General features: G+C 33.1%; 1 protein-coding gene across 1 annotated transcript in view; it reads left to right on the top strand.

Moving 5' to 3' along the window:
* LOC140448921 (uncharacterized) overlaps positions 1 to 22,407 on the top strand; it is a 108,320-nt gene extending 85,913 nt beyond the window's left edge. The window contains exon 2 of the mRNA XM_072542054.1: positions 22,333 to 22,407. Coding sequence (XP_072398155.1) covers positions 22,333 to 22,407 — 75 coding nt within the window. The remainder of the gene's footprint in view (positions 1 to 22,332) is intronic.
* The last annotated feature ends 4,474 nt before the right edge of the window (positions 22,408 to 26,881 follow it).

Genomic DNA, 26,881 nt, shown 5'->3' with positions numbered 1-26,881 from the left:
CGAGGCAATATTCTCATGCTGTGAGCTTTGCTGCTCTGGTACTCTGGTACTCTGGTTTTGATAACGCTTAAGATATTTTTAATTTATTGTCAATATTTTTGAGGTGTGTTTCCTTAAATGACCATGTCTAAGGTTAGTACGTTTGATTAAATGAAATTGACATTAATTTGATAGTTTCTATTTTATTAGTACTGATGGTACAATATGGCATCTGTTGGTACTATATATCAATTTCAACATGTGGAAGTGAGAGCACTCTCTTGTTAGTAATTTCAGTGTAAATTATGACGAAACCAGAAATAACCCATAATATTCTCCCCGTGTGATCTTAGTATTTTCGTTGATTGAATAGTATAGGCCAGCGTATCCAACATTTCAATCAGCGGTATGTCAGAGTGGTTTTTATTAATTTTTATATATATTTGCAAAATGAACAAGAAAGTTCAGTACAGGCAGTTAAACGGCTGATCCGTCAATTTAGAAGTAAGAGCAAGTACCAACTTGCTGAAAAGCATACCCATACACAAAAGGAATATGTAATAAAATGTACTGCATAAACTATAGCGATATAAGCTATTTATCTATTAATTATTAGAATGTACAGTAGTTTTTCTAATACACCTAGAATGATTGAGTAAATAGGTGAACTATAAAATAGGTGAATATTAGTGTGGAATTAGAAAAACTTAATAAATCGTTGATCAATTATTCACTATTAGACAGTTAATGAGAAATGTTGGGAATACAAAAAAAACAATAAACTAGTTATTTATAAATTTTAAACAAACACTGATATAATCATAAGAATAAAACTATGAAATACCATGGCAGAACTAGGCTTACCTAATGAACTAATTAATTTAACAAGGAATAATCTACAAGTAAAGTAAGACTTCAAGCAAAACTGTCGACTTATTTTCAAATGTACATTGATTTCAAACAGCAAGATTCCATTCTAAACTCTATTTAAAAAGTAAAATCCAATAATCATAACCCAAAGTGCTTTAAAAAAGGTAAACGAATTAGCAAACAGCTGTTTTGAAAACTAAATATTATGAAACGAATTGGGGATATTATATTACACAAACTAAACCGCTTGTCTACAAAAAAAACCAAGAAAATATGATACGACAAGAAAGACTAATGACTTTACAGCTAATTGCCACATAAATATCAATGTATAACGCAAATATTAGGACGATTTTGTATACATATAAGACAAATAACGATAAATGTTACAAATAAAGGTTAAAACATGCTTTTCAATTCGCGGTAAAAGATTTAATAGAGTTCAGCACACAAGATAAATCCGTAACAAAATTCATATACCAGTAAACGGCTCGAGACAGCAGCAAAGTAATTTTGGCAACAAATATGTAGGTTGTACTTTACCCCATTGGAATCATAGTATCCGCTATGGAAAATGGTGTTTTCTTTGACATCCAGCAACCACAAATGTGAAATTAGGAAAGATTAATGTGCAATTAGAAAAATTCAATGAACCGTTGATCAAATATTCACTATTATATACTTAATTTTAATTAAAAATGTTGGGAATAAGAAAAACATTAAGCTAGTTATTTATAGATTTTAAACAAACATATGATATAATTATAAGATTGTAACTAAAATGCTATGGAAGAACTAGGCATACCTAAGGAAATTAACTGCCAACTTACTTTCAAATGTCCAGTGTCCTCAAACATGAAAATGCCGTGTCTCCAATCGTGTTTACCATCGTTTTGAAGAGCATCGCCCGGAAAGCAAATACAGAAAATCTCACAGTTTAATAATTAAGGTCCTCATATTATAGGGACTTTTGACGATGACTTTAACATAGTAGCGAGTATAATTATTAGTGAGAAAAAAACATTAATACATTCAATAGAAAAAATCGCAAAAAAGGGTCCTCCGAATCAACGATAATAAAAAAATATATGGCTATCATAAGAAGACTATCATAAGAAACAGAATAGGACATAATATTTCAATAGACCAGTATAACTTTGAAATGTTTCATCGGTCTAAATATTTGGGATTTAAGAGCACTTTTAACAAAAACACTACAAAAGAGAATAACAACAGAATACAAGCTGGCAATTGCTACGTTTTAAGCAAAAAATTAAATCCAAAAATACATCCCGCAGTAAGAAAAATAATAATCTACGTATGTAAGTAAAACACAAACAATGAAAAAATAAAATAAGAGCCGATTGAGCATCGCAGAAAGAAGAATTCTTAGAGAAATATATAATTCTATTATGAATCAGATTACAAATCAATACAAAGTGCAAAACAATAACTTTATCGTTGAGATTTAGTTTCTTGTACGACGGTGCAATTTTTATATACCTGTTTGACCTTAGCATTAGTTCCCGGTCGTAAAACACTTCTGACTGAGGGCAATCTTTCTAGCAATCCTGATGTAATTAATACCTGAGTTTTACGTACATTGTTTTATATATCCTGATTTTAGTAGTATGTATTACACTTCTGGATTTAAAAGTGTTATGAGGTTATACATATATCAGTTTGCTACCTGAATTTTCCCTTTTGTCTCTTATGTGACAACGTTATCTGCGATATCTAGAATGCTCAAATTTTTCAAAATTATATGGGTCTATTGTTACGTTATATGTCCTATTTTACATCGTCTCTTTTGTCTGTTAATGAACATTTATTTGGTTTTCTCGTTACTATTAAACCGTTTTTTTTTGCTGGTAATAGCATTATTGTATAGTATTCTAATATTTAATCTATGGAATTGTAACATTTTTTTATATAATTAAAATATTAATTATTTTTATTCCTTTTACCCCCGTGATGATACGCTTATGTTCGGTTTACCGTCTTCAAAATTTTATTGAATGCCCGGAATTTCCTTGCGTCCGAAAGGTTTTTAATCCTTTTCGTCTTAATCCTGAGTATGAAAGAAACTAATGCCTTTCGGTGAAGGCGGGTCTTTTATAATAGATTTGTAAATATTCCGAAGACTCGTATAGTAATTTTTCTGTAAAGACCCAATCTCGGGAAAAACCTAATCTAGGAGATTTGATGTTTCATCACGTTTGTAGGTAGAAGTATACCGTTATGTTCAATGTTAATTAGAACTTTTTATCTTCTTAGAAGTAGATACAACTGGCCTATGATTTTTGAGGGGAGATATCCCTTCTTTTTCTTGGGTAATTTGGAAAAATTTTAGAGGAACCAAGTCACTTCTCGGTGGGCACTCGTAGAGAAAACAACTTATCGGTGGGCATCCGTCGAGTTAAGACGCTTAGTTCACAATATTGTATCTGCTACCTTACCGTCTCTGTGCATTTTCTTTATAAGTGTGTATACACTTGCTTATTAGAGTTTTTTTATCTTACACTATATTAGTTTAAGTATAGTTGTAAAGCACCTTCAAGGGTAAATAAATTCAGTGTTTAATACCAGTACAGAATTAACTTCAGTGAATTAAAGCAGCAGCCTTCAGGAATAATTACTGTAAGTGACATAATTTTAATATCTCCACCTATCTGGGCAAGTAATATGGTATAGCATCATATCATCTCCCATTATCTGGACGTATCGAACGATCATACATGTCTTCAAATGTAATTGAGAGTAGTTACTGAATTTTGCAGTCAATTAAAGAACATTCTATATTTTTTTTGTTACGAACCAAATAATCGACTTAACCAAGTGCGGTTTGGCTAAATTTTTATGTTTTCACGTCAGTAAACTTTTTTGTATTTTTGTAAATTTAAATTTTATTAATTTTTGTTATCTTTTGTGTTTGTTATAATTTGTATTCAATTTTATTTGCTATAATATCTCGAGATTCGCCAAAACTTTATTTGTGCATGCTTGTGTTATACTTATATCTTTGTAAAGATATTTTCTAATTATATTTCTGCCTATTTTTATATGTATACCACCATTTTATAGTTGTTAGTGTATTTTTATTACTTGTGTTGCATTCAGCAGCGTCGTAATTTTGTTGTTGTTTATTATATTGTTATTGTTTCATGTATATATTTTATTTGTCGACTCCTAACAAAGTTCCCTGATATATTTGCTTTTTACCTTTAAATATAACTATACCTTTGACCAGTAGAAAGATTAGGCTTATTAAGTTTCGTAGGTAAGTAAGTGTAATACCTTATATATTTATTTTTTGTTTATGTAGAGTGTTGACCAAATTTATTTAGTAATTAACTGTGATATCTTTTCTTGGGTTTGATCTCTCAACCTAAATATCTTTCCTTATCTCTTTTCTTTTCTAAGGTTTCTTAATTTTCTCCTTAAACCCCAAAAAATTAAGTGGCGCCCTGTTCCCTATCTTATCTTATCTTTGGTAATTTTACCCATCTATCTTTTTGTTCATTTCTGTGTCTTTTCCAATAGCTCTTATCGTATATTTACTTATTTCGTCCGTTGGACCCATTCCTGGTTTCAAAAGCTAGTTTCGAACCCACGACTCGCTCTCCACCAACCATCTGGCTGCCGTCCGCAGTGTCTCCATTGGTGACCTTTCTAGCACCATCCAAAAAAGGTTTCCGAGGTTACAGAATAAATCAGGACAGCGGATAGATATTTTTTACTTTCTCGAAGAAATTATATTGTAACACACAAAAACCCTATTAAATTGACAAAAACTTCCTTGCATATTCTACTTACTTATGAGGGGCAGCAGCAATATCAGTACCATAATAATGCATATATTCCTGGACTGGCTAATCGTTGGATAATAGGAAGCATGAATGTAGCAGTTTTAATGCTTTGGTGACTGGTTGCTAAAGTCGGGGAGCAGGGATATCAGTACCAAGTTAATGACTATAGGAGTTGCGAATACATTTTCTGATAACTTTTCTGAGTTCCTCCCTTTTTTTAACATATACTATAGAAGTCTCAAGTACAGTTCCCATGTATTTTGTGGAAGATGCATAAGGTATTTAGACATCGTTTTTTGTATAATTAATATTTTAGATTTTCAGATGTATAAACTTGACGTTCAATAATTTGGACTCATTTAGTTTAGGTTTCCAATTTTAAGTACATATGAATTTTATTTAATAACAGTTATAATTTTTTGCTGCTACTTTGCTCTTGTCAAATACTGTGAGTATGACAGTGTTATTTCCAACTATGACCATTTAGGTATACTATTTGCAGGTTAAACTCCCATGCTATACTTTAGCAAAGGCCTAAGCTATGTCAAAAAAGACTAGCACAATTTTTTTTTCTAAAACGTATTTCTCAACAAGTTTCTCACTTAGTTACCTATACCGATAATTCTGTATATTCAATTAATCATAGGATATTTTTTATCTCCGAATAAAAATTATCGGTTTAGAATCAGCTCTTTTCCTTTATTATTGGTTTCATTAACTTAAGGTGGTTCTTAACTAGGTGTTTCTCAAACAGTTTTAACATTACTGATTTAACAAATATGAACAATTTGTTATATAATATTTTGAATAACTCGAGTAGCGGATAATTAATAAAAATAAGCGATTCATTTATTTTGAAAAATTATGTATATATGCAAGTATCACCATATTTACTGATTCTTCATCACCATTCTCTTTGCCTTTATCCCTTTACGCCTTATCCTTATATACAGGGATATCTTTCTATCTTTCGCCATACCAAGATGAATTTCTTTCATATACATATTTCTCTTATTCGTTTCCCGTCATCTCTTTTTCGGTCTTTCTCTCCTACTACTTTCTGGGACCTGAAAAACCAGAATCCTATGTATTGCATGACTCTCGTGTCGACGATCAACATGCCCTAATTATCGTAACCTATGCTTCCCCATTTTTGCATAGATGAGGTGCTGCGCCTAGATATCCTAATATTTTAATTTTTAATTTAATATTTTCCTTTTAAGCTACCCATCCATCTAAGCATTGTCATTTCGTTCAAATGCATTCATTGTTCTTATTTTTTTAACTGTCCAATTATGGTTTTATATTCGTATTATGGAATTTACCTTTCAGTTTCGTAAGAACGTTTCTATCACACAAGACATCACTTGCTTCTTTCCATTTTATCCATTCTTATTTGGGTCTACTATATCTCCATCTATTTCCCCATTGCTTTGTAACATCAAATCTAGATTTCTACCTAAACCGATTTTTTTTTTCAATAATTTCACCAGTCAACATTACAACGTGATTTAAAGTAAAGTTGAAGTTAATTTTTAAATGCACACTTTAGATACTCTGTTTTTGTCTTCCTTAGTACTATTTTGCTCAAGCGCCCATCTTCATTGTCTCAATCATTAATTGAATTCTCTTTCCTTATCTCTTACTAACAAAACATCGTTAGCATACATCAGGCACCATGGGATATCTCCTTGACATGTTTTCGTTAATTTTTCCAACACTAATTAGAAGAGATAAGGGATTAGCACTGACCCCTGATGCAATACTATTCTTAAATGAAATTTATCAGTCTTACCCTCACCTGTTCTAACATTAATTTTCCATTACTTGCCTTATGATAAAAATTGCATCCGTTGTTGATTTGCCTTGCATGAATTTAAACTGATTTTCTAATATTTCTATTGGTTGGTAAGTTAGCTTTCTCTCTTCTAAAAGCATTTACTAACAGTGGCCATACCTAGTGCTACTGCTAATTCCAGTATATTATCTGCTGCGTTATTTCTAGTTCCAATGCCGTATCCTCCATCTATATGTTCATTTACTCTGTCTAATTAGCCTATATTAGCGTTGAAGTTACCTTCTATTATGAGTCATTTCTTAGTTGGAATATTTTTAAATCTACCACCTAACTGATCACAGAAAGCTTTTCTTTTATCGTCACCTATTTACACATACCGACATGAATTATGCCTGGAGGAACAACCACTAACCAAATTGATCATGTCTTGATAGACAAACGTGAAAAGCCAAACAGCTAGATATACAAAAATTTAAACAACAAGATGTCAAACAAAACTATGAAAGAGAAATAACACTAACAGCACTAGGCACCGAAGAACATTGGGAAGAAATCAAAACAAAAGTTATTGACGCAGCAAGAAAAATCATAGGCATGAAAAAGAAAAATAGAAAAAGGGAATGGTTCAATGACGAGTGTAAAAAGGCCATACAGAAAAGAAATGAAGATCACAAGAAATATATGGAAAGAAGAACCAGAGAAAGAAGGGCAAGTTACCAAGATTCAAGACGGAGGGCAGATAAAATATTCCGAACAGAGGAAAGAAAATACGAAAACGGAATATACAGAAAATGGAAGAAAATGTTCAAAGCAACAATATAAGACAGGCGTACAGATATCTACGCAAATCATATTGACAAGAATCACAATGAGGGAGACACTGAAAATATAGAACCCCCAACGATGGAAGAGGTAAAACAGGCAATAGGAGCACAAAAGAACAATAAGGCTCCAGGTATTGACAACGTCCCCCCTGAGCTATATAAATTAGGTGGCGATCACCTAGTAGGACAAATGCATGTGCTCATGAACAAGATTTGGAATAATGAAAAGATCCCTAATGATTGGAAAACCGGGATTATATGCCCAATTTATAAAAAAGGGGATAAACTGAAATGCGAAAATTATCGCGGCATAACCCTCTTGTGCACGGCGTACAAAATTTTTACTTACATACTAAACAAACGACCGGTTTCCGAGAAGAAAGATCTCCAACTGACCAACCATTCAGAGTGAAACAAATCTTAAACAAATCGTGAGAATATGACATTGACGTCCACAACATATTCATAGATTTCAAACAAGCCTACTACTTAATTAATAGGAACAAGTTATATCAGATATTGCAGAGCTTTAATATCCCCCAAAAATACATCCGACTGGTAAAAACAACAAAGGATTCGTCAATAGCAACTGTCAGAGTCCAAAATTAGCTCACTGAAAATTTTACGATAGCCCAAGGATTAAAGCAAGGAGACGGGCTGGCACCGACACTATTCAATCTGACCTTGGAATATGTGATAAGACAGCTGATTATTGGAAGAGGTAATCTCCTAACAAATAAATCAATACAGATTGCCCTATGCCGATGATATCAGCATCATGTCTCGCAGAACAGAAGAGGCGGCAGAAATATATTCACAATTAAAATCAAAGGCAAAAGAGACCGGACTAGAAATAAATATTTAAAAGACAAAAAAGTTAACACAGGCAAGAGCTAGGGGAAACAGACGCACAATTGAATTAAAGGACGATATTGAAACGGTAGAAAGGTTCATATATTTATGAGTTACATTAAACACGGATGGAACAGAAGAACCAGAAATTCAAAGAAGAATAGTAAAGGGAAACAAAGCTTATTTTTCACTCGATCATGTGTTTCGCTCCAACAACGAACACTGGAGATCGAAAATACAAAACTATTATCAGACCAATAGTATGTTATGGATGCGAAACATGGGTGATGACAGAAGAGACAAAAAGAAAGCTGGAAGTCTTCGAAAGAAAAGTCCTAAGAAAGATATTTGGACCTATTAACGAAAACGGAATATGAAGATCCAGGTATACCCATGAACTCTACCAACTGTTCAAAGAGACACCGATCTCAGAATTCGTTAAACTTCAGAGACTTCGCTGAGCTGGTCATCTAGTAAAAATGGAGACAGAAAGATTGCCGAAAAGAGCCCTTGATAGTAAAATGCAGGGCAAAAGACCAAAAGGAAGGCCACGGAAAAGATGGGAGAATGAAGTGGCAACGGACGCGCAAAATTTGCTAGACGTGAGAACCTGGAGAAGATCGGCGCGAGACCGACAAGGTTGGAGGCATAGTTTGGAGGAGACCAAGGCCCGATTTGGGCTGTAGCGCCATTGGAGAGAGAGAGATGTAGATGGTAGATCCAAGCTCAACATCGTTGAAAAGTTCTCTCGGCCGACTGGTTTTTTCCTCTCTCACTTTGAGTTTTTCTTTGCTTCTTTGCCGGCAAAGATAACACTTTTCTATTTATCACATGGTTTTATCTGCACTAGAAATACGTCACATTTGTGTTAGACACATGTCTTACCTATGAGTTTTAGTGAAGTAAAGTTTCTTTATCTCTAGATATGCCCTCAATTTTTATAAACATAATTAGAATAGGTTATTCTAAAAGGTTCGATTTGACAAAATCATATTAAACGGGTGATTGAATAATTAGACGATTAATTAGTTAATCATTCCCCAGTGTACGTCCGATTACAATGGTCTCATTAGTACTTTAATCTTCGTGAAACCTCCTTCTTTTGACCCCTTAAGTAATGGCTTATCATTTACTTTTTATGAAAAATTTAATTTTTATATACTATTCGACGATATTTCGAATCAGATTTGTGTACTAATAACTGTAGGTAATAAAGAGTCTCTTTATGCAGAGTAAATAAGTTTGTAATTTCAGTCACAAGTCGTTTATATGTATAATAAACAGTTAAAATAAGTGTTCAAAATTTTAACTACCTATATCGGCGCTATTGATCTTGACAATGGCTACTTAGACATAGTATTTTTTAGTATGTAATATATTCTGGATTATATTACATACGTGCCAATATGCTGTATTCATACTGTTGAGCGAGGGTATATTGTTCCCATTCCTATTTACTATGCACGTGTTTAAAAATAATATTTGAAAAAAATATATTGAAGGGAAGTACTTTTACCTATGGTAGCGACAATCAAATTTATTTCGTACACTTTAACGTTTCGTGGTAAAAATGATTTTGTGTGAAAATAATGGTAATTAAATACGTGCTTTGGAATATTTATCGAGTTCAATCTAACTGCAAAATTGGTATAATAAATTATTTATCCCTACAATGTGATGAATTTATTTCTATTGTATTGAAATATTTGCAACTCATAAGAGTGAACAAATTACAGAAAGCGAAATTTTACTCTCTAATTATTGATTTAACACCTGATATAGATCAGCGTACCGTCATTCTTCACTATGTTCTTTTAAGTGGTATAAAAGAGGGATTTTTGAGATTTGAGACTCATCAAACTGATGGTTCGGTAGTCACTACATCTTTTTGCATTTGCTTTTTTAGGTATCGTCACAAAAATCGACAGCCGCCAATCCGTTGGTATATAGCCAGTTTTATAAATTTTATTAAACAGATGAAGGAGAGATATTTTACCTGAACTTTGGAAGCACTTTATTATTTCACTCGGTATTTCATCTGGTCCCGTCGCTTTTCGGGTCTTTGCTAATCGTATTGCTTGTTCAATTTCGTCCATAGTATGTCAGGTCCTGTAACTACTTCGTTAATTTCAAGCTCGGGCCTTTCATTACTAAACAGTTCCTCAATATACTCTTTCCATCTGTCTATTTTATGCGAATTAGTGATAGTCAGTTTTCCGTCTCTATCAACGATGTTATTTGCCTGTTTTTTGTTCTGACCTGTCAGTTCTTTTATTTTTTTATACATATTAAATGAATCATGTTTTCCCTGTAATTCTTCAATTTCTAAACATTTGTTTTCGAAGTATGTTTGTTTTGCAGATTTTATTTTAGTCCTTATCTCTTTATTAATTACTTTATACATTTCTACGCTTTGGTTCTTAAAATTGCGTCTTTTTTCGATCAAATTCAAAATCTCATCGTTCATCCACTGTTGCTTTTTTTACTGCTCTCTTTTAAGTTTGGAGTTAAGTTGCTTATAATCGTTTTGATTTGGTTCCAATGATCCTCGATGGATTCCTGTTGTTCATAATTCTCAAAATTGCTCTCTAAATTGTTTGCAATCATCTGGCTATTGTTTCTATTAAAATCCATATCCAGTTTGTTATAGGATCGTTGTTGCTTTATCCGTTTAAGTTTTAATTATATTTCTGCTAACAACAGATTGTGATCAGATGGAACATCGGCACCAGGAAGAGTTTTTACAGACTTTACTGCATTTCTGTAACGCTCACTGATAGTTATGTAGTCAATTTGATTTCTGACGATATTACGGGGAGTGTTTGCTGGAGATTTCCATGTATATAATCTCCGTTTAGGTAGTTTCAAAAAGGTGTTCTTTATACATAGGTTATGTTCTTTGCGGAGCACAGAGCCACCTTCTCTGTCGCTTACGTGGGTAACTCCAATCTGGCGCGTCCATGTCGCGGGGATTAGCATCTATCATTTCAGTAGGCCGGAGTGAATAGATGGTCAAGTCCAGATCGGGACCCAGTTCTGTGGGGTATAACACGGACCCCTACCTAGAGATACAGGTGAAGACCACAACGGTAGGCACGGCGGAGAAGAAGATCTTCGGTACGACGTGGATGGCGGAAGTGGCATCCCTGGATTTTAGGGATGGTATAAAATCAAACCGATAGCGTCTGACCTATATTGGGCGGTTGTCAACAGCGCCTGTACCCATAATGGGCGGCTGAACTAAAAACTCGTCAACACGCAAAGCAAGCGTGCCGTTCTAATTGCTATTACCCCTTTATTATGTCAGATACAAATACAAAAACGGATTTACCCCAGGTGAGTAGAAAGAAAAATTCAGAATCTTACACTGATAGACTATCAGTCAGTCCCACGGATTCTGGGGGGACAAAATTCTGACATATTTTAGAAAACCATCTAACAGATATATATCTCTAAAAATTGCAACTTTCAATGCAAGAACCCTGCTATCAGAAGAAAAATTCATAGAAATGGAATCTAAACTTAATAAAATCAATTGGGACATTGTTGGAGTCGCTGAAGTCAGAAGGAAAGGAGAAAGCCTAACCACTTTAAAATCCGGTCACATTTTCTATCATGTCTGAGAAAACGATGGGAATGGAGGTATTGGGCTCTTTATTAATAAAAAACTAGCTGAGAATATCATATCAGTAAAAGCAGTTTCCACAAGAGTTATACTTGCAAAATTACAACTAAACACCCGTTACTCCATAAAGATCATTCAAGTCTATGCACCAACATCGAGTCACGCTGACGAAGAAATAGAACAGTTCTATGATGACTTGTACACAGCTGTTTCAGAAGACCAAGAACATTTTACGGTAATATGTGGCGACTTTAATGCCAAAATAGGAATAAGCACTGACCCAGCTGAAAATGCCCTCGGAAATTTTGGCACACCAGGTAGAAACGAAAGGGGCGAAATACCATTAAATTTCCTATTAGAAAACAATCTATATTTAATGAATAGCTTGCTCTATAAGAAGATCCATAGAAGATGAACTTGGAAGAGCCCCGATGGTAAGACAAAAAATAAGATCGACTTCATCATCACTGACAAAAAACATATAGTCAAAGATGTTACAGTCTTAAATCAATTTAGAGATTTCTCAATACAACAAGAGAAGACGTAAATAACCTAAACGAAGAAATAGTAGATACATTAACACAAGCTCAGGAAAAATCTGACCCTAAACATGGAAAAGAACAAAAAATTAGTAAAGAAACGAAACAAAAAATGGAAGACCGTAGAATGCTGAGAAGTCAAGGAAATGTTGACTCACAAGATATAAACAGCATCAATAAAGAAATCTCTAAAGCCATCAGACGGAATATTAGAAAATACAACAACAAGAAAATTATAAAAACTATAGAAGACAACAAAAGCATGAAAGCATTGAGGAGAAAAATGGAAAATGGCAAAAACGAAATCTTCCAACTTAAAGACAAAAATGGAAATATTATCTCAGATAGAGCAAGCATATTACATATAGTGGAAAGTTTCTATGAAACATTATATAAAAGTCAAGTTATTCCAGAGCTCATCGAACAACCAATACAAAAGGTACATAATGTAGGATCGGAGGATATACCAGATATATCACGAGAGGAAATTCAACATGGCCTCAAAAATATGAAAAATAATAGAGCTCCGGGGGAAGATGGTGTAGTCATTGAGACAATTAAACTAGGAGGTCCACTTTTGATGTCCCAAATCCAAACACTTTTTAATCTATGTCTGCATAGTAAAAACATTCCAAGTAAATGGAAGAATTTGGTTACAATCCTCCTCCACAAAAAAGGGGATAAATCAGATCTCAAAAACTATAGGCCAATTAGTTTGTTTAACCACCTATACAAGCTCTTTACTCGAATACTGACAAACAGATTAGAAGCAAAACTCGATTTCTATCAATCAGAAGAACAGGCAGGATTTCGAGCGGGACACGGAACAAACGACCATTTGCAATGCCTTAAAACTCTAATTAAAAAGTCTATCGAATATAACAGACCCCTTGCTCTTATCTTTGTCGACTTCCACAAAGGATTTGACACAGTCGAAACAGTTGCTATCTTAAACGCACTATCAGAATGCAGAATAGATCACAGGTATGCAAATATTATTCGAAATATATACGAAAATGTGACAACAACCGTTAACCTCCATTGCATGACTGAGGACCCCCAACGCGGTGGAGCGACGACCTCAAAAGAATCGTGACCAATTGGATAGCAGAGGTGCAGAACAGAAGCAGATGGAAAAGTCTAGAGGAGGCCTATGTTCAACAATGGACAACTCAGGGCTGATTGATGATGATGATGATGTTCTTTGCAAAAATCTGAGAAATAATCTCCTCTTTCATTTCTATCGCCCAGTCCATAACATCCAATAATGTTACTTTGTCTCCCTTTTCCTATCTTAGCATTAAGGTCACCCATCAGAATAGTAAGATCTCTAGTCTTGAGTTGGTCAGTGACAGTCTTTACATCGGCGTAGAACTTTTCAAGTTCTTCCAGTTCACTTTCCGCTGTCGGTGCATACACTTGTATTAAATTTATATTTCTGGGTTTCGCGTTCAACTGAATCATTATGACCCGTTCAGATACCTGGCATATCGCCCTGTCACATTTGCTAACCTCCTTTGAGACTATGAATCCTACACCATTACAATGATAATTACTGTCTTCTCCTGCATAATACACTTCATGATCATCCACATGGCATTGACCAGATCGGGGCCATCTTATTTCACTAATAGCCAGAATTGATATTTGCAGTCTTCTCATCTCATTTATGGCATTCTGTGTTTTTCCGGGTTCATATAAACTCCGCACATTCCATGTGCCTATTCTACAGCTTTTTTCCTCAGCTATATTGATAAACCTGGGAAAAATAGTGTAGTAGTCATTCCCTTGGCTTTCTACACCGCTGTGTATACGCTGTTTAAGTGGTTATCACCGCACCGGGTACTGTTATGTATTGACCGTTCTGGCCTACATGACTTCCGCTTAATACAAATACTGAAAGACCAGCTACCGCTTTCCAGGTTCGATTTTATATAAACCCTAAAACCATTGGGCTGCCACCTCCGCCCTCCAGACCGTTGTGAAGACCCTCTTCTCCGCCCTGGATGCCGGTGTGGTCTTCATCCATAACCCTGGAGAAGGGACCCTTAACAGGTACTAGTTTCCCGGGCCAGGAAACACCTGGAATCTGTGGAAGGCAGGGATTGATTCACTTTCCCTGATAGGACTGTTCAAAAAGGAGTTCCTACCCGCTATCCGCGAATCTCTATGTACAGCAGTTTTAATATATTAAAATGAGTGAGTTTATTATCTAAGGGGATGTCATATAGTTTTTATAGAAATTCCCTTTAATTTAAGGTGTCGTAAGCGGTATTTAGATTTACAAATACCACCCCTGATGCCTGATATCTTTCGTACTCGTTGTTACTTTTTGCACTCACGATGACCTCTATTAACATAAGTGACCAATTTATAAAGTAATTTATAAATTATTGTAATTTAAATTTTATTAATTTATGAAACAAATATTGCACGTCATAAACTGTAGCAATCGGAAAGTTACTAAGATCTTCCTGCTGTACAGAGTTTTCTATAATTTTATGTGGTAACAAATATTAGAGTACTACTACTTTCTTAAACTGTTACACGAAAACTCCACTCGATATACGTACATTTATATGATAAATGTTTCAGTGCGATGCATTAAAAGAAAATACTAATGCATAAAAATGAAAACTTTCCAAGTTTATAATAGACGCTTACTTAAGTTTCAAAAGAATTAAAGCAAGTAATATAAATTACTACCTTGCCTATTAAACATAAAAGTAATTATATGTCGGTTAACAATTTATATTATAAAAATTTTAACTACATTAGCCAAGTATCTATGAAATTCCTCGATGCCTAAATTGATGAATATTAATATAAATTTCAAGTCCCAGAATATACCTGCTGTAAAATTTGAAAATCTACGACTAATAAAATTATTGGCAACATTGCAGGAGCTAAGTTTTGTACCCGAATAGGTGTATACGGATCCCAAAAATGTTTTAACGTATTACGGAGCCTACTTGATCCTATGCGTTGGTCGGAGTCTACATAAAGCGCTACATCTATATATATATATATATATATATATATATATATATATATATATATATATATATATATATATATATATATATATATATATATATTGAAATATGAAAGTCATGATTACATTAAAGATGTCTTTGAGATGGTAAATAAATATAATGGCTACATACTACCATCAAATTATGTCCTCGTTAGCCTTGACGTTGTATCCTTATTCAGCAATGTTCATCTAGGAATATGTTTGACATCAATAGAGATCAACTGGGACCGTATTAGAGATTGTTGTTCCATGTCTTACGACAGATTCATCAGCATCGTCGAATTTCTCTTTGATAACACTTACTTCTCATTTAATGATAAATTCTATCAACAAACTTTCGGTACCCCTATGGGAGCTAAGATTTCTCCTATCATTGCAACTTACGTTATGGATTATGTATTAGACTCAGTCATTCCTTTACTATCCTTTAATATTCCATTTATTAAAAAATATGTTGATGATATCATTTTGGATATACCCAATGACAAGGTAGATGAACTATTAGATACTTTTAATGGTTATGACCCCTACATCCAGTTCACTATAGAGAGGGAAGATGGTACTTGGTCCGTCCCCTTTCTCGACATAAGGATGATCAGGGAAAACAACAACATCAAAATAGATTGGTATCAAAAACCGACCCATTCTGGTAGATACCTTAACTACAACTCATACCATAATAATTCTACCAAAGTCAACTTAATCAAACAGATGAAAAATAGAGTAACAAAACTATCAGATCCTTCATTTCATACAAAAAACCTACAAATCCTACAGAAACTTTTTATTTCAAACGCTTATCCAACACCATTAGTTCATAAGATTTTGTTTAATACTATCCATGACGAAGATATTTCACCTTCCTTCGCGACTAACAATGCTGATCCTGATGTCTTAAGTGGGAACCCAGTCTCGGATACTCCTATAAACAAATATTTTTCATTGCCATATTTCAGAGATATCACTCCGGGGTTAACAAGTATTCTGAAAAGTGTTGAAAATAGCTTTGGCAATAATAATAACAACATTAAACTTAATGTGGCTTGTAGATCAGCCCTAACAATTAATAATCTTTATTCTAAGATAAAAGATAAGACTCCCATAGATAGGCTTAGTAATATTGTCTACAACATTCCATGTCTCTCTTGCAACAATTCCTACATCGGTCAAACATCTCAATTATTGAAATCACGTATTACACTACACAAAAGTGATTCTCGACTTCACCCTGACCGTTGTGCATAAGCCAAACATGTCCATTCCACTGGTCATCTCATGGACTATACAAACACTACAATTCTCCACCGTGAGAACAATAAATCTAAAAGAGAGTTCATTGAAATGTCTTATATTTTCCTTAACGATTTCTCCATTAATGTTAAGAGTGACATTAAGAATCTAAGCGATATATACCACCTGTTACTTAAATCAGATACCAAGAACAATACTATATCACAGATAACTAACTTGACTGATATATCCATTAACAACTAACATACCTTTATAATTAATTTTCATTGACAAAAAAATATATAACATTCCCTTGCTTTTCTTAGATACATCTCAATAAGATGCAATAGTACATGAACAATAGAATATAATTAAATAAAAAAAATCAAAATAATAATTCCCTATACTAGGATTTAAATTCATTCGTTTTTACCAATGAATCTTAACGACATAAAGATTCATAAAAACTAATGAAGTTGTCAGCGCTTGCGTTCTGGCTATAACAGAACCTCACTTTTAAACTTTCTAAAAATCAAAAATTTAGTTATTGCCGACAATTCAAAGACTTACCTCCTTTTAAATGTAGTTACATTGGGTTTTTCGATTAACCTTGGGTAAGCCTTTGCGTGTCAAGTTCAAAGCTACCATACATTTCAAACTTTAAAAAAATTTTTTTTGCACATAGTAACAAAAAACACCACTATGTTACTAGCAAAGTTTTTTAATATTCTAACTCTACAATTCTAAGTTACGGTAAGATCAATAATGTAATAAATAATATATGGTAGCTAATTATAATTTATTCTCTTTCAGCCCTGAAGAAGCCAAATTAATTCTCTTTGGCGAAAACGTTCGGCGAAACAATTGATACACATTAGAGTCTTTCTTGCAGATTTCCCCAATATTTAAGAGTTTACTATATATATATATATATATATATATATATATATATATATATATATATATATATATATATATATATATATATAAATATATATATATATATATATATATATATAAATATATATATATATATATATATATATATATATATATATATATATATATATATATATAGATCTAGCGGTTAATGTGGGCCCCGTACTAAAACGGTATTATACTAACTCCAGGCGAATATACACCGTGTATATTATTATCTGGGTAGCGCTGTATGTGGACTCCGACCAACACGTCGGATTAAGTGGACTCCGTAATAGGTTGAAACACTTTTGGGATCCGTATACATTTCTTTGCGTACACAACTAAACTCCTCCGATGTTGCCAATAATTTGATTAGTCGTAGATTTTTAAATTTTACAGCAGGTACGTTTTGGAACTTGAAATTTATTTAAATATTAATCAATTTAGTCATCCCGAAATTTCACAAATACTTGGTTAATGTAGTTAAATATTTTATGTTGGTAATTTATATTACTTGCTTTAATTATTTTTAAACTTAAGTTAGTGTCTGTTATAAGCTTGGAAAATCCGAGTGTCCATTTTTATTTATTAGTATTTTTTTAATGCATTGACACTGAAAAATTTAATATATAAATGTACGTTCCGATGTTTCGATTGCTACGTTTTTTGATGTACAATATTTGTTTCACAAAGTAGTAAAATTTAAATTATAATAATTTATAAATCAATCTTAAAAGTATAATTTTTTATTGTCTAAGTTCAATATTTCAATTTTTAAATGTAGGAAATTCAATATCTTACTATAATACTTTATAGATACACATATATTATACATGGCATAACACCTAATAATTTCGCTTTTAACTATAAATGTATCGTATAACGTAACGTAGCAATCAGTAGTGAGTCATTACTCAGATAAAATATTTCTGTGACTTTATGGTAATTTGATTCTAGCCAACATATCTATTACAATTATTACATAATATAATATGTTTGGTCTTATTGTTTTAAAAAACATTCATGTTTTAAAATAGGTCTGAAGTGAATTATGCTTTGTATTTCTTTAGTGACATTATTATTAACCGTGATTATTAATCTAAGATATTTAAAGTGTTCCATACTTTCGAAATTATAGTTGTTGACTTTAATATTTTATCTAGATGTATTGAATTGCTTTCTTCTGTTGATTCGCTTGTATTTGGTTTTTATTTTGTTGATTTTAAGTGAAACATTTTTCATGCTCTCTTCACTTTGTTGAAGATGTCGTTTGCGGACGGGAGAGAGTTTCTTATAAGATCAATATCATTAGCAGATGCTAGGACTGCTTTGTACCTTTTTTTTTTATTTACAAAATTGCTTCAACCACTAGGGGTTATTAGCATGGTACAATAAATTACATAAATGTTAATAATGTTACACTATATTTTGTGAACTAGTCTTGCATTTTGTAAAAAGTTTATAGTTTTGTCATTATTGAAGCCGTTTAAGCACTCTTTGGATGAAGTGGGTAATCCAGCTTGAAGTCGTTCTAGGGTGTACAAAGGGCAGTCCACTAGCATATGGTCCACTGTAGTTACACAATCACAACTGTAGCACATGGGAATTTGTTCTTTACTTAGAAGGTAATCGTGTGTTAACTTCGTATGGCCTATACGTAATCTAGAGATGCATACTTGGTCTCGTCGCTTGAATGGGAGTTTGTATACAGCTACCTCTTGCTTAATGTTTTTCACGGATGTCTCAGAATTGTTCCACTGTAGTTGCCATTCCTCGCTTATTTTGTTTCTAAAATATTGCTTCAGGTCGCTATAAACGCATTTAGTGAATAATGTTGATTGTGGATTTTCTGCTGCTTCCCTGGCCAACTGATCAGCTTTTTCGTTTCCAGTTATACCACAGTGTGACGGAACCCAAAGGAATTTAACAAATCGGTCGTTTTCTTGACATCTCATTAGTTCTGACTTTATAAGCAATAGAATGGGATGGTTTGTGTATAACTGTTTCATAGAGCTGAGAGCACTTAAAGAGTCAGTTATTATCAAAGAGTTTTGTATGTTATGAGAGTAGTTTAATTTCTCTGCTGCTTTCTTTTTAAATATACTACGTAGTGTGTCATATTTGTTATTGATAGTAAGACTTGTATCACAAATAGGCAGCTGTATTCTCCAAGGAGGTTGATGATTAAGGTTAGTTACATTGTATGTCTCAGGAAAATGTATGTTTAAACTATTTTGTACTTTTTGGATCCGAATATAAAACGGGGGACTTAATCTTTGTGAGGTGTTAAATGTCGATGTGAATCTGTCAGCAAACGTGTTTTTAAATGTCGGTATATGTGGATTGGCTGACAATTTAGCAGCATACACAAGGCTGAGGTAGTTTCTTCTTAGTTGAAGGGAAGGTTCACCTGATTCACAATATAAACTTTCAATTGGGCTAGTATGATGAGCTCCCAGTGCTATTCTTATTCCTGTGTTGTGTATTGGGTCTAGTAATTTAAGTATTGATGCTTTGGCTGAATTATAAGCAACTGCGCCATAATCTAGTTTAGAACGAATTAGAGTTCTGTAGACAGTTACGAGTGTTTGGAAATCAGCTCCCCATTGCTTGTGAGATATGCTTTTCAATAAATTTAGACCATTTTGAGTTGTTTGTCGAAGATGAAAAATATGATCTTTCCAGATTAACCTCTGATCTAGTTTCATTCCTAGGAAGGTAGTTGATTCAACATAAGTAATAGGTAACGAGTATAAGGTGAGATTAGGTGGTAGTATAATGTTTTTTGGGCTCTTGCTAAAGAAAATTGCTTTTGTTTTGTTTGGAGATATCTGTAGACCACATCTCTCTGACCAATTTTCTAGTTGATTGATAGCGGCTTGTATATATCTGGTAAGTGTTAGAACATTTTTCCCTCGAGAAAATATGACAAGATCATCAGCATATAAGCGTGCTTTTATTAATGAACTAAAGGATTTAGAGATATCATTAATCGCAATAAGGAACAATACTACGCTTAGTGTAGATCCTTGTGGGATACCATTAATTTGTGTTGTTGGCTCTGAACAAACATTATCTACACGAACTTTAAACTCACGAAATATTAAAAAATTTTTTATAAACTTAAGGATGTTACCTTTGATTGACTATCTGGATAAGTTTTGTAATATGTCGGCTCTCCAAATTGTATCATACGCATGGGTTATGTCAAAGAAAACTGCTAAACACTCTTGATTGCATCCAAATGCTTCGTGAATTTCGGATTCTATATCAACTAGATTATCTAAAGTAGACCTTGATTTCCTGAAACCACTTTGAATAGGGGTAAGAAGTTGTTTGTCTTCTAGATACCACAGTAGTCAATTGCTTACTATTTTTTCCAGAATTTTACATATCGAACGTGTTAGCGAGATCGGTCGATAAGACTCCGGGTCTGATTTTCTTCTTCCCTGCTTAAGGACTGGAATAATAATTGACTGGTGCCAACTATCAGGAAACACATTTTTTGTCCAGATAAAATTGTAAATTTTTAGAAGGTATTGTTTACCTTCTTCGGGTAATGATTTTAAAAAGGCAACTGGAATATTATCAGGTCCAGGACTGGTATCTTTTGTACAGTTTAATGAATATAGTAACTCGTCCATTGAGAGTTCGTCGTTAAGAGGAGAATTAGTATGATCTTCTAAATCTATATAAGTGTTCTCTAAATTTTGTTTGTGTATTATGGAATTTGTAGAGATAATGTCATTGCTGGAGTGTCTTTGATACGTATCAGCAAGTATAGCAGTTATTTGTTCTTTCGTCGAGCAAGTAAGATTGTTTTGTTCTATATAATGGATTGTATTGAAGGATTTTTTTCCATTCATTTTATTAATCATTTGCCAAACTTCGGAAATAGGAGTAGATGAATTTAAGGACGAGACATACGCTTTCCATGCTTCTTTTCTACTTTTCTTCAATATATATCTACAGTAGGCTCGCTTTTGCTTAAATTCGAGTTGGTTTTGGAGTGTGGGGAATTTTTTAAATTTGTAAAAAGTTCTTTTTGACTCTCTGATTGCCATCTTACATTCCTGGTTCCACCAAGGGACTGGAGGATGTTTTTTTGGAAAATTTATAAAACCTACGGACAATTCTGCAGCTGTTGTTATAAGCTGAATAAAATTGGAAACTATAGAATTAATATTTGCACGGTCATCACTAGGAGGACTTAGCTCTGATATGGATCGAGATATTAAAGAAGAATATAAAGACCAGTCGGCATTCTTTAGATGCCATTTATTAGACGGAGCGGAAGAGGGAGCTGTGTTGTTATTCGTTATTAATATTGCGAAGTGGTTACTTCCATGTAGATGAGATGTGACTTGCCAAGACAGTCCAGGTTGTAAAACTGGGTCACATAAAGTTAAATCAATTGCTGAACCACCACCTGTAGAGACATTAAATCTTGTAAAACTACCATCATTAAGTAAGTTGAGATTAAGTTTAGTTATAATTTGTTCGATTTTACGCTCTAAACTATCGGATTTATTTGATCCCCATAGAACATGATGTGAATTGAAGTCACCTTAAATAATTCGTGGTTGAGGAATTTGATTAAAAAGGTCTAATAGTTCGCGAGCTGAAGGATCAGTACCAGGAGGAATGTATATATTGCAGATGTTTATTTTTTGAGGTCCTTTCAAAGTTATTGCTGTAGCCTCTAATTGTGTATTTAAATCAATTATTTCTGAATCATATTGGTTATGTACATAAATAGCTGTCCCTTCACTAGCCTGGTTTGCATTAAGTCTATTTTTAATATATGGTGTGTAGTTTTTTAGTTTGTAAAATTTCTGCTGTTTAAAGTGTGTCTCTTGTAGACATATTATGGACGGTATGAATTTGGACATTAGTAATTTAAATTCTTCTAGATGGGTGTAAAACCCGTTCAGATTCCACTGAATTATGGACTTGAATTTTTAATTAATAGGTGTATCACTGCAATCTGTAGAGGAATAGTCATCCTGTAGTTTACAAAGTTTCTTCCTTAGTCTTGTACATCGTGTTTTCAAGTATCTTTGTGATAGCACTGGGTGAAGTTTTTTTAGGAGATCTATTAATCCTTCGATATCTTCCGTGTATGTTTTAGCAATACTAAGCGGATCTGCAGCTCCATGGGTGTTTTCAAGTAAATCTATTATCTCTTCTTGGCTTAAACAGCTACTGTTTGACTTATTTCGGAAAAAATCAACTGTACAGTTAGTAAGATCTTCAGCTAAGTTATGGTGGGTTTGGACGTCTGTTTTTGTTCTTTTGTGTTTTTTATTGGGTTCTTTAAAAGGATTTCCACCCTCCGGTTCAGGAGAATTTGTTATATCAGAAGCATTTCTTTTAGGTGTTTGAGCTTCTGTTTGAGTTTCATTTATAGTTTTATTTATTTTACCAGGTTCAGAAACATTACTTTTAGGTGTTTGTACTTTTGTTTGAGTTTCTATTTTAGTTTCATTTATTTTACCCGGTACCGTTTCCATTGTTTGGGAGTTATCGAAAGAGGTAGAGTTTTTTTGGTGTAGGTGAAGGGATGGTTTCAGTAGGTTGTGGATTACAGATTTGTTTGGTAAGTACGGGCGAATGTACTGTAGTTTGAGCTGTATTTTGTTGTGAACTAACAGTCTGGTCACATTGTGATTGAGAAATGTGTGTTGTATTGTCATCGGTGGATTAATTATTATGCTTTGGGCATCGAGATGCTAAATGATCAGTTTGTTTACAAATAAAGCACGTTTGTTTTTCTAGTGAGAGAAATATTCGATAGTTCGATTGATCATGGTTAATTAGTATTGAATCGGGGATATTTTCAAGATTTGTAGGGGCTATATAAGTAAAACGTCGAAAACTAATGATATGTCTAAAACTAGGATTTGATGTTCCGATCCGTAAAAAATCTATTGGTGTTATTTGATAGATTCCTATCTTTTTGAGTTCATTTTCTATTACGTTATGTGGTATAGAAGGAGATACATTAGAAATAATTAGTTTTTCGTTTGGAGTAATTAGTTTTCTAGCTTGGATACGATGTTGGTTTACTATTATTATCCCATTGTCTGTTTCCAAAAATTTTTGAACAATATTTTCCGAAGTGAAGTAGATGCATATACGATCATTAACAATTCTGGATATTGCAAGTATATTTTTGGGGTCAACTAAGTTGGCTACAGCATTCAGGTAATCCTCTATTTTTGAATTTGGAACTGTATTTACTACAATTGCTTGTTTTTTGGAAGGAAATATGTTGGTAGGTTCATTTAAAACTGTTGAATATAACTTTTGTGCAGTAGTATCATTTTTGGGGATTTCTTGTTGTGAAAAAACATTTGATGATGAATCTTGGTTCGTGTTGATCTACGGAACCTGAGTACGGTCCTCGCACCAATACGAAATCATTGATAATAACTCGATGTAATTAAATAAATTAAATTACTTACAGTTAATGAACAAAAATATCAACAACAAATAATTATTGTCAATTATTTACACTTTACTACACTTTTAGCTTTCAATGTTTTTAAACAAAACCACAAAAACTAGGTGCGATTAAGGTAATTAGGTGTTGCTTCGTTGAACGCTCGAAGTCGAATCCCCTGCTTTGTACCTTGAGCCATTAATGAATTGCATTTTAAATAGACGTTATTTCTATTTAAGTATGCTATTCATTAAATTTTTGAATATTTGAATCGAGAATCTGTATTTTATTCAACTGTTTTATAACACAGAGTTTCTTGGCGCCTATCTTCATCTCTGTTTTTTTTTTGTTTAGCGTATCATTCTTCTTCTTCCTATGCCGTCCCCATTAACGTAGGTTGGCGACCACATTTCTAAAAGTATCTCTGTCTTTTGCAACGTGAAATAATTCTTCTACAGTCATGTTTGTCCAGTCACGAATATTTCGCGGCCATGACTTCCTCTTTCTACCTATTCCCTTTTTGCCATAGACTCTACCCTGAATGATGGCCTGCAGAACACTTTATATTCCTTAGTATGTGTCCCAGGTATGCAGTCCTGTGTACTTTTATTGTTCTCAACAATTTTTTGTCTCGACTCATCCTTCTCAGCACTTCCTCATTGGTGACCCTGGCAGTCCATGGAATTCTCAACATTCTCCGGTATATCCAAAATTCAAAGGCTTGAAGCTTCCTAACTATTTGCGCTTTTACCGTCCATATTTCTACTCTGTACAATAGTTGAGACCAGACGTAACTTTCAACAAACCTCAGTCTCAGCGCAGTATTCAGATTTTTGTCACAGAACAATTGCTTGAATTTTCAGAACGCTGCCCTTGCCATTTCTATTCGTACCCTGATTTCTTAGTCTTAATCTAATCCTTTGTTGATGTAAGCTCCCAAATATTTATATTTTTACTCATGTATCATTATTAAAAGGATTTTGCTGAATGTCGATCTAGGGAATCCGGTGGTATGTATATGATGTTTCCATAACCAACGTTCGAAAATTTGTCTAACTGTAAAGTCATGACGATTTTACTAGGAAATATAGTGCTGTTTAATAATAATAAAGTTCAATTAACAATTCCTATATGCACTAACTTGGTACTGATATCTCTGCTCCCCGATACCAGGTAGCAGTCCCGAAAATATAAAAAATGCTACACTCATGCTTCCAATTATCCAACGATTAGTCAGTCCAGGACTATACGCCTTATTATGGTACTGATATTGCTGCTGTCCCTCATAAGTAAATATAATATGCAAGAAAGGTTTTAGCAATTTATTAGCATTTTGTATGTTAGAATAATATTTCTCCGAGAAAGTGAAAAATATCTATTTACTATCCGGATTTAATCCATAGATTAAATATTAGAATGCTATAAAATAATACTATTAGTAGTAAAAAACTATATATATATATATATATATATATATATATATATATGTAAAGAAAAACTATTGTTTTGTTTTCCTTTAATAATATTTCTATTTATATTCTCATTTTGTTACGCCACTGTCAAAACATTAAGTTCTTCTTTTTGTTTTTATGTTAGACATACTTGTGAGGTGTTTTGACAGTGACAATTCATTAATCTTACCATTGTCAATTATCTGGCCATTATTACTTTTGCCTGTAATTTGTAAAATTAGAATATAAGCTTTAATTTTGTGACACATATGCAGACAAAGGGTGGACTCCAGTGAGGTATGCTTTTCAGTTCAAATACAAAAATGGTTCCTTATTAGAATATGCTCTTAAAAAGGAAAGACTCATACTACAAACAAACAAATCATTAGATAAAAAAGTATGATTGATTTAATAGCTATTGGACTTCCAAATTATATAGCTGATAGAATTGATCGAGACACTTTGAAAGAAACAGAAGATCTCTTCAATGAAATTAGAGGTTTAGAACACTTAATTAAAATTAAGACTTCAAAAACAAACGAAAAATGTTACTTTGAGAAAAAACAAGCCTGCAAAATTTGTGAAAAAGAAGGAAAAGGTTTACGCTACCACCTGGAATCAAGTTGCTGGTTCAGAAGCAAAAGTGATATTTCAAAAAATCAGCAGGTAAGAACTGTCAACAACCATAAATTAGAAATAGAATAAAAAAACAAATGGTATAGTAACACTTAAGATAAAAATCTATGATATTGAAAAAGAAATGGATGTATTTATTGTAGATAATGAAAATTTCAATTATGATTTTTTAGTTGGGTTAGATTGTATTAAGAATTTCAGATTAATTCAAAATGAAGATCTAAGAATCACACAATACAACAACTCTAAAGAATTTGAAAATTTGTCAATTATTGATAATATGAGTATTCCTGAGTTTCCAGGTAACATATATTTAAATGCATCTAAAGAAAATATTAGTGATATATACAAATATGAAATAAATTTTAATGAGAGTATAAATACTGACAATTTTGAAATAGCAATTAACCATTTAGATTTAAATCAGCAATCAGAAATTGAACAACTGATTAATAAATATAAATCAGCATTTGCTAAAGACAAATATGATGTAGGTACTATAAGAGAGTATGAAGCTCATATTGACTTAATTGTAGATAAATACTGCTCCAAACGTCCATGATAGCAGAACTTTTAAAGAATAATTTAATTGAAGAGTCATATAGTCCATTTGCGGCTCCAGTGACACTAGCATACAAAAAAGGAGAGGACAAAAAGACAAGACTGTGCATAGATTTCAGGGAACTAAATAAAATCGTTGTTCCTCAATCACAACCTTTTCCATTGATTGAGGACCTAATGGTAAAAACTAACAATTGTAAATATTTTTCTACTTTAGACATAAATTCAGCATTTTGGTCAATTCCAATGAGAGTACAAGATAAAGAAAAAACAGCATTTGTGACACAAGAAGGTCATTTCCAGT

Source organism: Diabrotica undecimpunctata, chromosome 8 (assembly GCF_040954645.1).
Source record: "Diabrotica undecimpunctata isolate CICGRU chromosome 8, icDiaUnde3, whole genome shotgun sequence".
NCBI classification, from domain to species: domain Eukaryota; kingdom Metazoa; phylum Arthropoda; class Insecta; order Coleoptera; family Chrysomelidae; genus Diabrotica; species Diabrotica undecimpunctata.
The sequence above is the reverse complement of the archived record's forward strand: the minus strand, read 5'-3'. Positions and strand labels throughout refer to the sequence as shown.